The sequence below is a fragment of the Ranitomeya imitator genome, chromosome 1 (genome assembly GCF_032444005.1).
Source record: "Ranitomeya imitator isolate aRanImi1 chromosome 1, aRanImi1.pri, whole genome shotgun sequence".
In the NCBI taxonomy this organism is placed as follows: domain Eukaryota; kingdom Metazoa; phylum Chordata; class Amphibia; order Anura; family Dendrobatidae; genus Ranitomeya; species Ranitomeya imitator.
Window position 1 is genome coordinate 105,901,189 of NC_091282.1, and position 13,107 is coordinate 105,914,295.

The 13,107-nt window shown below is 42.7% G+C and overlaps 1 protein-coding gene across 1 annotated transcript in view; it reads right to left on the reverse strand.

Moving 5' to 3' along the window:
• Positions 1-1,209: 1,209 nt before the first annotated feature.
• The window catches only part of TRIM23 (tripartite motif containing 23), a 43,926-nt gene continuing 32,028 nt past the window's right edge, over positions 1,210-13,107 (reverse strand). The window contains exons 9-11 of the mRNA XM_069749434.1: positions 11,304-11,414; positions 10,201-10,325; positions 1,210-8,387 (exon numbers count right to left, since the gene is read on the reverse strand). Coding sequence (XP_069605535.1) covers positions 8,208-8,387; positions 10,201-10,325; positions 11,304-11,414 — 416 coding nt within the window. The 3' untranslated portion in view covers positions 1,210-8,207. The remainder of the gene's footprint in view (positions 8,388-10,200; positions 10,326-11,303; positions 11,415-13,107) is intronic.

Sequence of the window (13,107 nt, forward strand, 5' to 3'; positions counted from 1 at the left end):
AGAGCACTATATGGCACGACTATGGGGCAATAATGAACGGTGCAGAGCACTATATGGCATGACTATGGGACAATAATGAATGGTGCAGAGCACTATATGGCACAGCTTTCTATTGTACATCTATGGGGCAATAATGAACGGTGCAGAGCACTATATGGCACAGCTATGGGGCCATAATGAACGGTATGGAGCATCTATTTTTATTTTTGAAATTCACCGGTAGCTGCTGCATTTTCCACCCTAGGCTTATACTCGAGTCAATAAGTTTTCCCAGTTTTTTGTGGCAAAATTAGGGGGGTCGGTTTATACTCGGGTCGGCTTATACTCGAGTATATACGGTAAGTGGTGAAAAAAAATGTGAATAATTTGTTTGCCAAATTTTTTTTTAATTTTGTCGGTGTTTTCTGAGAAACGTAGCAATTTTATTTTTCAGGATCTGGGGCTGTGTAAGAGCTTATTTTTTGCGTCCTGAGCTGACATTTTTAATGATACCATTTTGGGTAGATACGATGTCTTCATTGCTTCTTACTGCAATGATGTGGAGGCTCAAAAATGTAATTCTGGCATTTTGATCTTTTTCGAATCTTGCTGTTAACTATCGCATTAATTTATATTTTTATAGATTGGACATATCTGCATGCAGTGATACCAAATATGTGTATTTAAAAAAATAGTTTTATTTTCAATGGGGGTGAACTGAACTTGTGTTTTTACATATTTAAAAAAAAAAACTTTTAAGCTGAAGCTGCGATTGTCTGATTGCTTGTCTATACGTAGCAACGATTCAGCACTACTATGTATTGCAGAAATGATAATCTATGAATGCCGGCGCTCCCAGGAGTATAGTAATGACTAGAACGGGGGTCATAGGCAGACCCCTGGCTGTCATGACAGTAATGGGAAAGTCTGTATTCACTGAAGACACATTTTACCGGCGAGTTGAGAATTTTGAGAATAAATGATTATTACAAGAGGAGAAAGAAGCAGGTTTCTTAGATGAGATATATTGCAAGGTTTCCTATTTTCATGTGCACTATCGATGTATGACATTGCCAGCTCTGTGCTTCCATGCATCGTCTTCTCACCTTCATCACAAGGTTGTGACTGTACCCGGATGAGACCAGGTTTTCACCTCCATTATAAATCATGTAGTGTCCCAGTATCAGCTGAGAAAAACTAGGCTTGAAGAAATGAAGTCCACACCACACAAAGCTGAGACAATCAGTTTATTTCAGGTTGTAGTGAGAAGCGAGAAACGTTAGATGGTCACGAGATTAAGTGTTTTAGGCAGAAATATATAGAAAGAAAAATAACAAGAATTTGTGTCTAACCAGACAACACGAGGTCCCAAACTTTGAAAAAAAAACACAAGTACCAGGACGGTATGGCTTCACGAACATGCAACCTTATAGTAAGGCGTTCACACTGTACAAGAGCAAACGTGACCCCTCGTCAAGTGCTTCACCAAGGCAATATCAAGTCCCCACACACACCAAAAACATACACTACTACAAAAAGTAACTTCTCTATGACCTTGTGTGATTGATGCTGCCGCCCCCCTCTCTGGTGGTCTGCATCCAATACTGGAGGAGTATTGTATGGTAAAGAGAAATCATATAAAGTATACAGTAGATAGGCTGCAGAAGTCACAGGTGGGTCACAGTGGAATATCCATTGTATTCCTTTTGTTCTGAGTTACAGGCTGTGTTCTGTTTTGGGGCTGTGTTCAAAGTTCTTCAACCTCCAGTGCTGAACTCTCTCAGCATTTCTCGCCTAGTCATGTATTTACAAAGTTACTTACGGTAACTTTTCTAATGTAGATTATATCCACAGATCAACTGTAAAATGTTATACAGAGGTGAACACACCCCTTACACTACATTCACTGTGGAGAATACAGGACTTCAATAGAGTAACCAGATGCTGTCAAAACAGGCTGATGGCCTCTGCGCCATCTTCTGCTCGCCCCGTACAGCTTGCTAGTGTTCTGACAACCTCATGAGATGGAATGACTTGTTAATGATATGCAAAAGGATGAAAAATAGAAACAACATTCTTCAAAACATCTCACTTTATTCAGTATCAAGCGTGAGTGCGCAGAGCTGCTATCAATGGGTCATTAATAGTTGTCTGAGGGATGTTCTCAGCTTCAAACAAGTACCAAGATGGCAGTGCCAGGCCCTCCAGCTGTCACAACAACAGCTATGTCATTTACATGCTGCCATCACGAGACTAACCAGAACGCCGCTCCGGCTGTAAGAGACATTTAATATAACAGATATCTGATGAGCTCCAAAGCCCCCTACACACACGGCACCCCAACACAGGACGTACACTTACACCATATGCGCCAATGGATTAATATCCTCAGTGATAGCAGCCGAGGCGTGCGAGTGCGGAGATCTCTACCCATAGCATTCATACGATAATTTTATTTCCATTATATCATCTGCATATCAGTAACATGTCTATCCGTCCTGTGATTTCCATAATTCAATGACGTGTGTCTATTGTTCATACACACACATACTGTATGAGATCTGCTATATAAATAACATGAAATAATTCACTAAACATATGGATGCCAGTCACATAGATACTGTTCATAATTCATCAAGGCAGTAACAGGAGGCGTTCGCACGGCCATTCTAAAAATTTGCATATAAGAAACTAGTGTGTCGCTGAATCTGCCTTGGAAAAAACTCTTAAGTCTATAAAGCATCTGTATCAGGTGCGACAAAAATGGCTGCTCGAATTCTAGAAAAGCCTTCGGAAAAGAGTGGCGACTTTATAGAAAGAAAGTAGCTATGTTTTTCTTGTCCCATAAAACATAACAGATCTGCTATGGAAAATTTTGCTGGGATAACCCACGCCAGATTTGCACACGAAACAAAGTCTGCACAAACAGCTGATCTGCTCGTAAAATGAATTTAAAGAAGAAAAAAAAGGCTACGCTCACTTTGCTAATTCCTGGCACTGTTATGGTAAGCGTTCCTTGTTTCCCGGACTTCACCACCGACACCTCAGTACTGGATATTAACAGTATAATGAAGTTTGTGGCATTTATGGGTTTTTTATACACTTTTCAGTTGCACTTCTGCTGCAAAATCTGTATCAAATACATTTGATTAATTTTGAAGTCAGCTGGAAAAGGTGTAACCAACATTTTCTTTATGCAAAAAGAACTGATACATGAAGAAAACCAAAACTATTGCAAAAAGTGTTTTTTTTTTTAATTAAAATCTCATCCACTTGACTGTTACTATAAGGCCGGGTTCAGACGACCGTATTTCATTATACGAGGCATATGTGAGAGGGTAAGATTGGGTTGGGAGACCCCACGGTCAGTCTGTCTGAACCTTGCCCAATACTCCAGAGTTTCTGGGCACAAATCCGCACAGGAAATCAGTAGCCTTTCAGTCCCATGTGGACATACACCAACACATATGTCAAAAAATATATCAGGGTTTGGATGGACAAAGCAATTGTGCATATTCTGAGACATTATAGCTGGTATATACAGATATGTGGCTGGTTAATACAGGTTATTACATATCATTGGGAAAGGCTGCAGTGCTGTAGCCAACAACAGCAGAGAGACCACTGAATGGCCCCCGTCAGGTTCACCATGATAATACCAAGCCAAAATACTACATACTCTGCATCCTAATGTCTAGGACTAGTGTCCATTAAACTAAAGCAGACTGAAACACTACAAGAACCAGCAGACACTGCAGCAAACTAAAAAAAAACAACTAGACCCCTCACCAGCAGAAATAAAAACTCAGTCAAGAACGAGGCCAATCAAGGGGCGGGTGAGACACCCATGCCTTTTTGAAGAAGTCATTAATTAAATCACTAATTCTATAGACGTACTGAGTAAAGCACCCCAGGCATGGAATAGTTAAATATTAAATTAATTCACGTCAATGAGTCACCTGCGCAGCCGTACTGGGATCACCATGTAATGTAACAGGTCCCGGCTGATGGGCGGTGGGAATATCAGTATGTACGAGTGGATAGGTGACATGATGAGGCTGACGGGGGTCCGATGCCATGAGTGACCACCGCCCATCACACCCATTAATACTGTGACTGTAGTGTAAACATTGGACCGATGAGAAATCTTCACAGTCTGACGTCACAACTGGTCGAAGCACAACGTGTGCTAAAGTCAGGAGAAGTACCAAAAAAGAGCTTTTTTCTACCGCTACTACAGTGATACATTAGCCCGCTGCATTTTCATTCACAGAGGTTAAAGGGTTACTAGTTTTATGGAATTACAGCATGCAGTTAATGTTAATTAATCTGAATAAGTAAAAAAAATCTGTACTGATTGTTTTATTATTCCCATTGGTCAGAGCCCCATTATTGTGATATAAAGCTCCATCCCTCCTTCAGGGCTGAATGATAAAATGTCTGCCAGGAACCACCACTAGGGGGAACTTGTGAGCTGACTGAATACTAGTAATGTATTGAAATCAGTACAGTGAGCTCCCCCTAGTGGTAGCTTTAGACATTGGAAACACTCAACTGTGGCTATGCAGGGAAGTGTACAGCATGGCTAACATCAAGGGATATTAAGAGATTAGCACAGAATATTGCACCTAAAGACAATGTGGTAATAAAAGGTCAACATTAAAGGGGTTACCTCAACATCACAAGTGGATAAAATTGCAAAGAGCAAGTAAAAAAAATCTCTGCAATTTACCTGTTCTCAACAATGGACAGATTTTGACTTCTATTGTGAACGGATGTCAGAGGTGGCAAAGGCAAGGAGTGCAGCGCTTACAAACGCTTTGCTATAGAGCTTGTAAGTGCTGTACTGAAGCTGCCCAGATGGCTGGATGCGACCAGCTGTAGTACCCGTGTGTTCCTCCAATGCAGCAGATATAATGGTGCCTCTGCTGGCAACATTGGAGACTGCTTGGATCAGGCCAGTGGCCCAAATTCTCATTTATCAGGAGCATACACCTTCCCCGCACAGTAATGAGACAACCCCTTTAAGATTCTCGTATAATGAAAAAAAAAAAAAACTGCAATTTTGTGAATTTGTCTTTCGATCACTTTTTCAACATGTCAGTGAACGGAAACATTAGTGTTACATCTAAAGGCGAAAACACTTTACAGAACTAATTCTGCACAGGTGGAGGCTTGTTAGGGAAGGTTCACACAACACTATAAAAAAAATAAAATAGGTACGATTTTCAGCCAGAAAAGTGGGACGATTATTTTCTCACTTGTCCTCTGTATACATTCTGATTTCTCACTCAGCAGCAATTAATCATTTACAGGATTGGACGCTGTACTGTGGCTCCATGTGGCATCTGCCATTTTATTCTCACATCCATACAGTCATGGCCAAAATTTTTGAGAATGACACCAAAATTATATTTTCACATGATCTGCTGCCCTCTGGTTTTTATTAGTGTTTGTCTGATGTTTATATCACATACAGAAATATAATTGCAATCATATTATGAGTACCAATAGGTTATATTGACAGTTAGAATGAGTTAATGCAGCAAGTCAATATTTGCAGTGTTGACCCTTCTTCTTCAAGACCTCTGCAATTCTCCCTGGCATGCTCTCAATCAACTTCGGGACCAAATCCTGACTGATAGCAGTCCATTCTTGCATAATCAATGCTTGCATTTTGCCAGAATTTGTTGGTTTTTGTTTGTCCACCCGTCTCTTGATGATTGACCACAAGTTCTCAATGGGATTAAGATCTGGGGAGTTTCCAGGCCATGGACCCAAAGTCTCTATGTTTTGTTCCATGAGCCATTTAGTTATCACCTTTGCTTTATGGCAAGGTGCTCCATCATGCTGGAAAAGGCATTGTTGGGCGCCAAACTGCTCTAGGACGGTTGGGAGAAGCTGCTCTTGGAGGACATTCTGGTACCATTCTTTATTCATGGCTGTGTTTTTAGGCAAGACTGTGAGTGAGCCGATTCCCTTGGCTGAGAGGCAACCCCACACATGAATGGTTTCAGGATGCTTTACAGTTGGCATGAGACAAGACTGGTGGTATTGCTCACCTCTTCTTCTCCGAATAAGCTGTTTTCCAGATGTCCCAAACAATCGAAAAGGGGATTCATCAGAGAAAATGACTTTGCCCCAGTCCTCAGCAGTCCACTCCCTGTACCTTTTGCAGAATATCAGTCGGTCCCTGATGTTTTTTCTGGAGAGAAGTGGCTTCTTTGCTGCCCTGCTTGAAACCAGGCCTTGCTCAAAGAGTCTCCGCCTCACAGTGCGTGCAGAAGCACTCACACCAGCCTGCTGCCATTCCTGAGCAAGCTCGGCACTGCTGGTAGTCCGACCCTGCAGCTGAAACAGGTTTAAGATACGGTCCTGGCGCTTGCTGGTCTTTCTTGGGCGCCCTGGAGCCTTTTTGACAACAATGGAAGCTCTCTCCTTGAAGTTCTTGATGATGCGATAGATTGTTGACTGAGGTGCAATCTTTGTAGCTGCGATACTCTTCCCTGTTAGGCCATTTTTGTGCAGTGCAATGATGGCTGCACGTGTTTCTTTAGAGATAACCATGGTTAACTGAAGAGAAACAATGATACCAAGCACCAGCCTCCTTTTAAAGTGTCCAGTGATGTCATTCTTACTTAATCATGACTGATTGATCGCCAGCCCTGTCCTCCTCAACACCCACACCTGTGTTAATGGATCAATCACTAAAACGATGTTAGCTGCTCCTTTTAAGGCAGGACTGCAATGATGTTGAAATGTGTTTTGGGGGTTAAAGTTCATTTTCTGGGTAAATATTGACTTTGCAAGTACAGTAATTGCTGTTAAGCTGATCACTCTGATATTCAGGAGTATATGCAAATTGCCATTAGAAAAATTGAAGCAGTAGACTTTGGAAAAATTAATATTTGTCTCATTCTCAAAATTTTTGTCCATGACTGTAGACTTGAATTGGGGAGTCTCATCCGATTATTGGAGGAAATTCGTGCCTGCTGCGATCTCTTCACATGCAGAGTCAGTCAGTGAAAAAAACTAACAAAAAATAAACGATCTGCATGGCCCCAATGACAAACATTGGCCAAGTGCGATACCTTCTTTTAACGGACAGCACTTGCACTGAAAATACGGCCATGTACACGAGGCCTTAAAACATATCACTATAGGCATTATTCCTGTCCTACCTACACGAAGACATGGTACCAAACTCTCAGCACAGCGCAGGCTTGTGCTGCTGGGCTGCTTAGCTTGCCCAAACTGATACAGCGTAGCAAACTCATCTGTGAATTAGGTATGTAAAGAGAAGCAACAGAAAGTCTGGAAAAAAAATAGTGCAGTTTTTAAAAATAAAATGATGACGTCATAGCAGAAATGGGTTATGTCTAGCACTGATGGTGTCGGGGTATGTCTGGCATGGATGGCATTGGGGTATGTCTGGCATGGATGTTGTTGGGGTATGTCTAGCATGGATGGTATGTCTGGCATGGATGTTGTTGGGGTATGTCTGGCATGGATGGTATGTCTGGCATGGATGGTGTTGGGGTATGTCTGGCATGGATGGTGTTGGGGTATGTCTGGCACGGATGGTGTTGGGGCATGTCTGGCACGGATGGTGTTGGCTCATGTGATTCCAGTTCTTACATTATTTTCTTTTTTTTTGGTTTTAAAAAGAAGAGATAAACCAGGAAATGCACATGTGAACCTAACCTAAGCTTTGTACTCTGAAGATGTAAGTGTAAAATGTTCTCATTCACTGACAGCAAGCAGAAATCTTGAAAATCGCAAGGAATTGAAACACAAATGTATATATATGTATTAAGAATGGTCTTCACTATACATGGAGTAAGCCTATTATCATACAAGACCAGTCGAGCCCTTCTGCCAGCATAGGTAACCTGCCCTTGTATATAAGTAACCCTTTCCATCCCGCCCAATAAATGCCGCCTGCAGCATTCCTAAAATGACCTACGAGACACGACCTCCCCCCGTCATTTTGTATTATATGTAGGCGGAGGTGGCGGCCGAGCACTGAGCCTTTTCAGACTTAGTAGCATGTAATGATGGTTCCTCATAGACTGTCACATTGCTTGAACTACACGGACACATAAGAAGCCCATATGGCGTTAGCCGTAACCTACGCTGGAGCAGCACGATGTTCTGGAAGAAGCAAGTTACTGAAATGACACAGATATTCATCAGATTGAGAACCACTTGCTCATCGCTGCTCATTTTTAAGCCACATCCAGGACGCCCGCAGCTACCAGCTGACGGGATAACCAATCAAGGCCGTCATATAGGCCCATGCCGCTCCTGGCATCGCAGCCCTGGATATACCAGCTGCGGCCACAGCACAGTTTGTGAAGGCTAAGGAGCTCGGTCATTTCTTCCACTGATAGGGCGCCTGCCACGTCCTGCAAGGAAACACAAAAATGACATATCTAAATATACTGAAAATGGGAAAATATTGTAGGCAAATATCACCAAGTGCATTTCATACCCCGCCCTATGTCCCAGGCAGAATGACCATATACATTGCCGATTTGGAGCCCATGTGACCCATTTTAGCCAGGATTATGGTACAGGAGAGATGACATATAATGTGCTGATCACAAAGATGTCTGTGATGTGATACAGTAGGGGGCTCAGAAATGGTGCCTAGCCTACGTTATGCCCGTGCCCGATTTCCTTGCCAACCATTCCAGGATTCTGATAATATATTCTATAACTCCAATAATTCAGAGGATATTCTGAATTACTGGACATACTTGGCAACAGGGCTGTAAAGCTGCGCTGACGGCAGGAGCAGACATCTGCCACGGTGCACGTCATCATCCAAATCCCCGCTATCTTTGTTACAGACGTTAAGATATTTAACAGTAACCATTGCTTTAATTTTTATTTCATAAATCAATAGTACACATGAAAATAAGAAACTTTGTAATATATCTTATCAGAGAAATCTGCTTCTTGATTTAAGAAATAAAAATTTAAACAATGGATAACCTTAAAGTTTTGTCAGTGGGACCCATGTTGGTTTAACGGGATCCACAATACAGCGAGTGCTCCCCCACATCTCCAGTGAATGATGGCTGCCATGTATCTTTCAACTGGAATCCTTGTGCTTTCTAGCTAGGCTCATGCCGACAATCCTATTGGTATATCATTGTGTGGAAACTACCCCAATTACCATTTTTTTTTCTTCCATAAACGCACCTTGCACACCCGCTGCACTTCTATCATATACAGTGCACTTATTTCCCTATAGTTTAGCCTTGTTTTCTCCCTTTTCACTGTTATTCCTAGCTCTTATCCTGCATCTTATTTGTAAGCAGCTAGAGCCATTACTGGCACTGTGATTATCCTTCCCTCTATAGACTCAGAAATAAACTAATATATCAGTATACAATAAAATTAAAATAGTGATCTCCTACATTATATCTGTGTGAAAGGAGCTGTGCAGTCATCATCATTATCTTTGATATAAGATTCTGTTTTATCTCTGTAGAGAACTACATTGGTAAAGTCCATGCAATTGCACCAAACAGGCAGGTAAGGTGACAAATATGGTGAACCCCTTCAGAGAACATAAAGTATAAAAAACAACAACATTTAATTCCCAGGGGGGGAAGTTCATCATATGATCCCATGCCTAACTGAGGAGAAATAAACCATGAAGGTAAGACTAGCTGTATTATGTATACCGTAATTTGAGCCTCAAGACAGTATGAAGTATTAAAAAAAATCCTGGAGTGTTAATTTAAGGGATTGTTCACTACTTAGATATGGATGCCCTATTTGTAGTATAGTTAATCAATATCATTTCAGGGGTGGGGGGGTGGGTTTGGCACTCCCATGATCTGATGTTTGCAGCATTAGCAGCGTGTGCTTGTAAATAGTGAACAATGGCACAGATTTGTGCACTCTGTAGTGGCAGCGTTCAGCTACTGCTCTATAAAATAGTGAAGCTGTACTACCCAAGAACAGCCACTACAAGGTGTACTGAGCAATGCTTCTCCTGCTCCATACACTGCTTACACCCAATAAGTGGTGGCCCTGCTGATCGTGAGGGGCAGTGTGTCTAATTGCCATCACTCAGAGACTGATCAAGCAGAACAATAGGTCATCAATATCCAAGTAGTGGACAATCCCTTTAACGAGTATGTGCTTTTAAGTAGCACAGCGATATCACAGCTGCAAATATGGCACTAAAGACAGAAGACTTACCTGTTTATTGGCGAATATTAAGAGCAGGGCATCACGCAGTTCCTTCTCGGTCAGCAGTTTTGCCAGTTCACTATGAGCTTCAGTGACCCGATCTCGATGACTGCTGTCGATAACGAATATTACCGCTGAAAAAAATGGAATATAAAAGTATGTGATACTGACAAGAAAGGGTGGTGCACCATCTTGGGTGTCAGGTCCGAGCATGAACAGTTTCCTGGAAAGTGGATTGGTCGTCGTGGGCCAGTTGAATGGCCACCAAGGCCTCCCGATCTGACCCCCTTAGACTTTTATCTTTGGGGTCATCTGAAGGCAACTGTCTATGCTGTGAAGATACGAGATGTGCAGCATCTGAAACAGCGGATACTGGACACCTGTGCTAGCATTTCTTCTACGGTGTTGCTTTCAGTGTGTCAAAAGTGGGAGAATAGGGTTGCATTGACAATCCAACACAATGGGCAGCACTTTGAACACATTTTATAAGTGGTCACAAACTTGCAATAACTCATGAAAGAATAAAGTTATGTTAAAAGCAAGCACACCATTGTTTTTCTTGTGAAATTCTCAATAGGTTTGATGTGTCACATGACCCCCTTCCTATTGAAAAAATAAAGTTGGATCCAAAATGGCCGCCATGGTCACCACCCATCTTGAAAAGTTTTCCCCCTCCCATATACTAATGTGCCACAAACAGAAAGTTGATATCACCAACCATTCCCATCTTATTTAGGTGTATCCATATAAATGGCCCACCCTGTATAATCAATGTTATTCAAAAAGTGGAGGATCATCCCCTTTAAGTGTGCAGTCTGGAGTGGATCCCTTTCAGGGCTTAAACTCAATGATCCATTAACAAGACAATTGACTATATCATGTTTTCACAACATCAATCTTCATGGGTGCACCATTTCCCTGCCTCCTAGCTTCCTGCTTGCCGGGAGTGGCGGTGCGCTCCTGAGGATTGGCGGTGCGCTCTAGAAGACTCACAGTTCGGCCAGACATCATGGTTGATTTTTTAACCATTTATCATGCCGAGAATAACCCTTGATTATGAATGACAAAAGTTTGTTGTGGGGTTGCTTAGTGTAGATCCAGGTTCCCCTCACCTTGTGTATTCAGGTAGTAATGCTTCCATAGAGGCCGGAGCTTGTGTTTGCCTCCAACATCCCAAATCGTAAACTTCAAGTTTTTATATTCAACCGTTTCAACATTAAAACCTATAAAAGGCAAAACAGAAAAATCAAGATGAAGAGTCTGTCCAGTCTGAACTGAATGAAGAGAGTTTTCATTACATATATAGACACATTTAAAGGGATTTTCCTCCAACGACCGAACGATTTTCCATTTTTGTCTATTCCTCCTTTTCTACCAAGAGCCATAACTTGACAATTTTTTTATAAATTATTTACTATGATCACTATACAGAAAAAAATGAATTGGCAATATGATTCTCCAGGTCAGTACGAGTACGCCGGTACCAAACATGTTTAGCTTTTTCTTTAAAAAAAACAAAACAAAAAAAGGAGATTTTTGTGTACTCACCGTAAAATCTCTTTCTCTTAGCCTCTAATTGGGGGACACAGGACCGTGGGTGTTATGCTGCTGTCCACTAGAGGCGACACTATGCATAATCTGAAAAAGATTAACCGTGGCTCCTCCTCTGCAGTATACACCCCTGGATGGCGTCAGCCTTCTCCAGTTTTGTGCAAAAGCATTAGAAGGAACGTAACATGAATAACTTAACCATGCCTATAAGAAGGCAACTATGCACGAGCTCAAGAAAACATTATGAGAACTCAACAGTAACAATGGCCCGGAAAGGGCAACAGGGTGGGAGCTGTGTCCCCCAATTAGAGGCTAAGAGAAAGAGATTTTACGGCGACTACACAAAAATGGACGAATATTGTGTAGACAGGCCCCTACACTTGGGGCACTGCCGCCTGCAGAACACATCTACCCAGGCTCACGTCCGCTGACGACTGGGTATGAACTCTGTAGTGTTTAGTAAACGTGTGTAGGCTAGTCCAAGTGGCCACCTTACACACTTGTTGTGCCGAAGCCTGGTGCGAATGGCCCAGGAGGCCCCTACCGCCCGTGTAGAGTGTGCCATAATGCTGGCTGGAACAGGAGAATTCTTAAGGCGGTAGGCCTCTTGTATGGTGGATTTGATCCACCTGGCAAGGGTAGCTTTGGAAGCTGGCAGACTCTTATGGCCGCCTTCCGGAAGAAGGAAAAGAGAATCAGACATCCGGAAGGACGCAGTCCTAGACACATATATACGCAATGCCCTGACAAGGTCAAGCGTATGCAGAGCCTTCTCCACTCTATTAACCGGGACCGGACAAAGGGAAGGCCGAGAAATTTCCTCATTGAGGTGGAAGTGGGACACAACCTTCGGAAGGAAGGATGGGACCGTACGGAGGACTACCTTGTCCTGGTGAAAAGCCAGAAGGGGCCGTCTGCAGGAGAGTGCTGTCAGTTCAGACACCCTGCGTAGCGAGGTGGTTGCTACCAGGAAAACCACCTTCTGGGATAGAGGGCGGAGGGGGACCTCCTTAAGGGGTTCGAAGGGTGGTTCCTGCAATCCTGTCAGGACCAGGTTGAGGTCCCACGTTTCTAGTGGTCATCTGTAGGGGGGGAACCAATCGGGAAACCTCTTGAAGGAATGTCCTTATTTGCAGCTTGGTAGCAATGCGCCTTTGAAAAAGCACTGAGAGGGCTGACTCCTGGCTCTTAAGCGAGCCCAGGGACAGCCTGGCCTCCAGACCCGATTGGAGAAAACCAAGTAGTTTGGGGAGGGAATAAGGGAATGGGGTCTGGCCTCGAGATTCGCAGCAGGTAAAGAAAGCTTTCCAGGTACGGTAATAGATCTTGACAGAGGCTGGCTTCCGTGCCCTGATCATGGTCCTA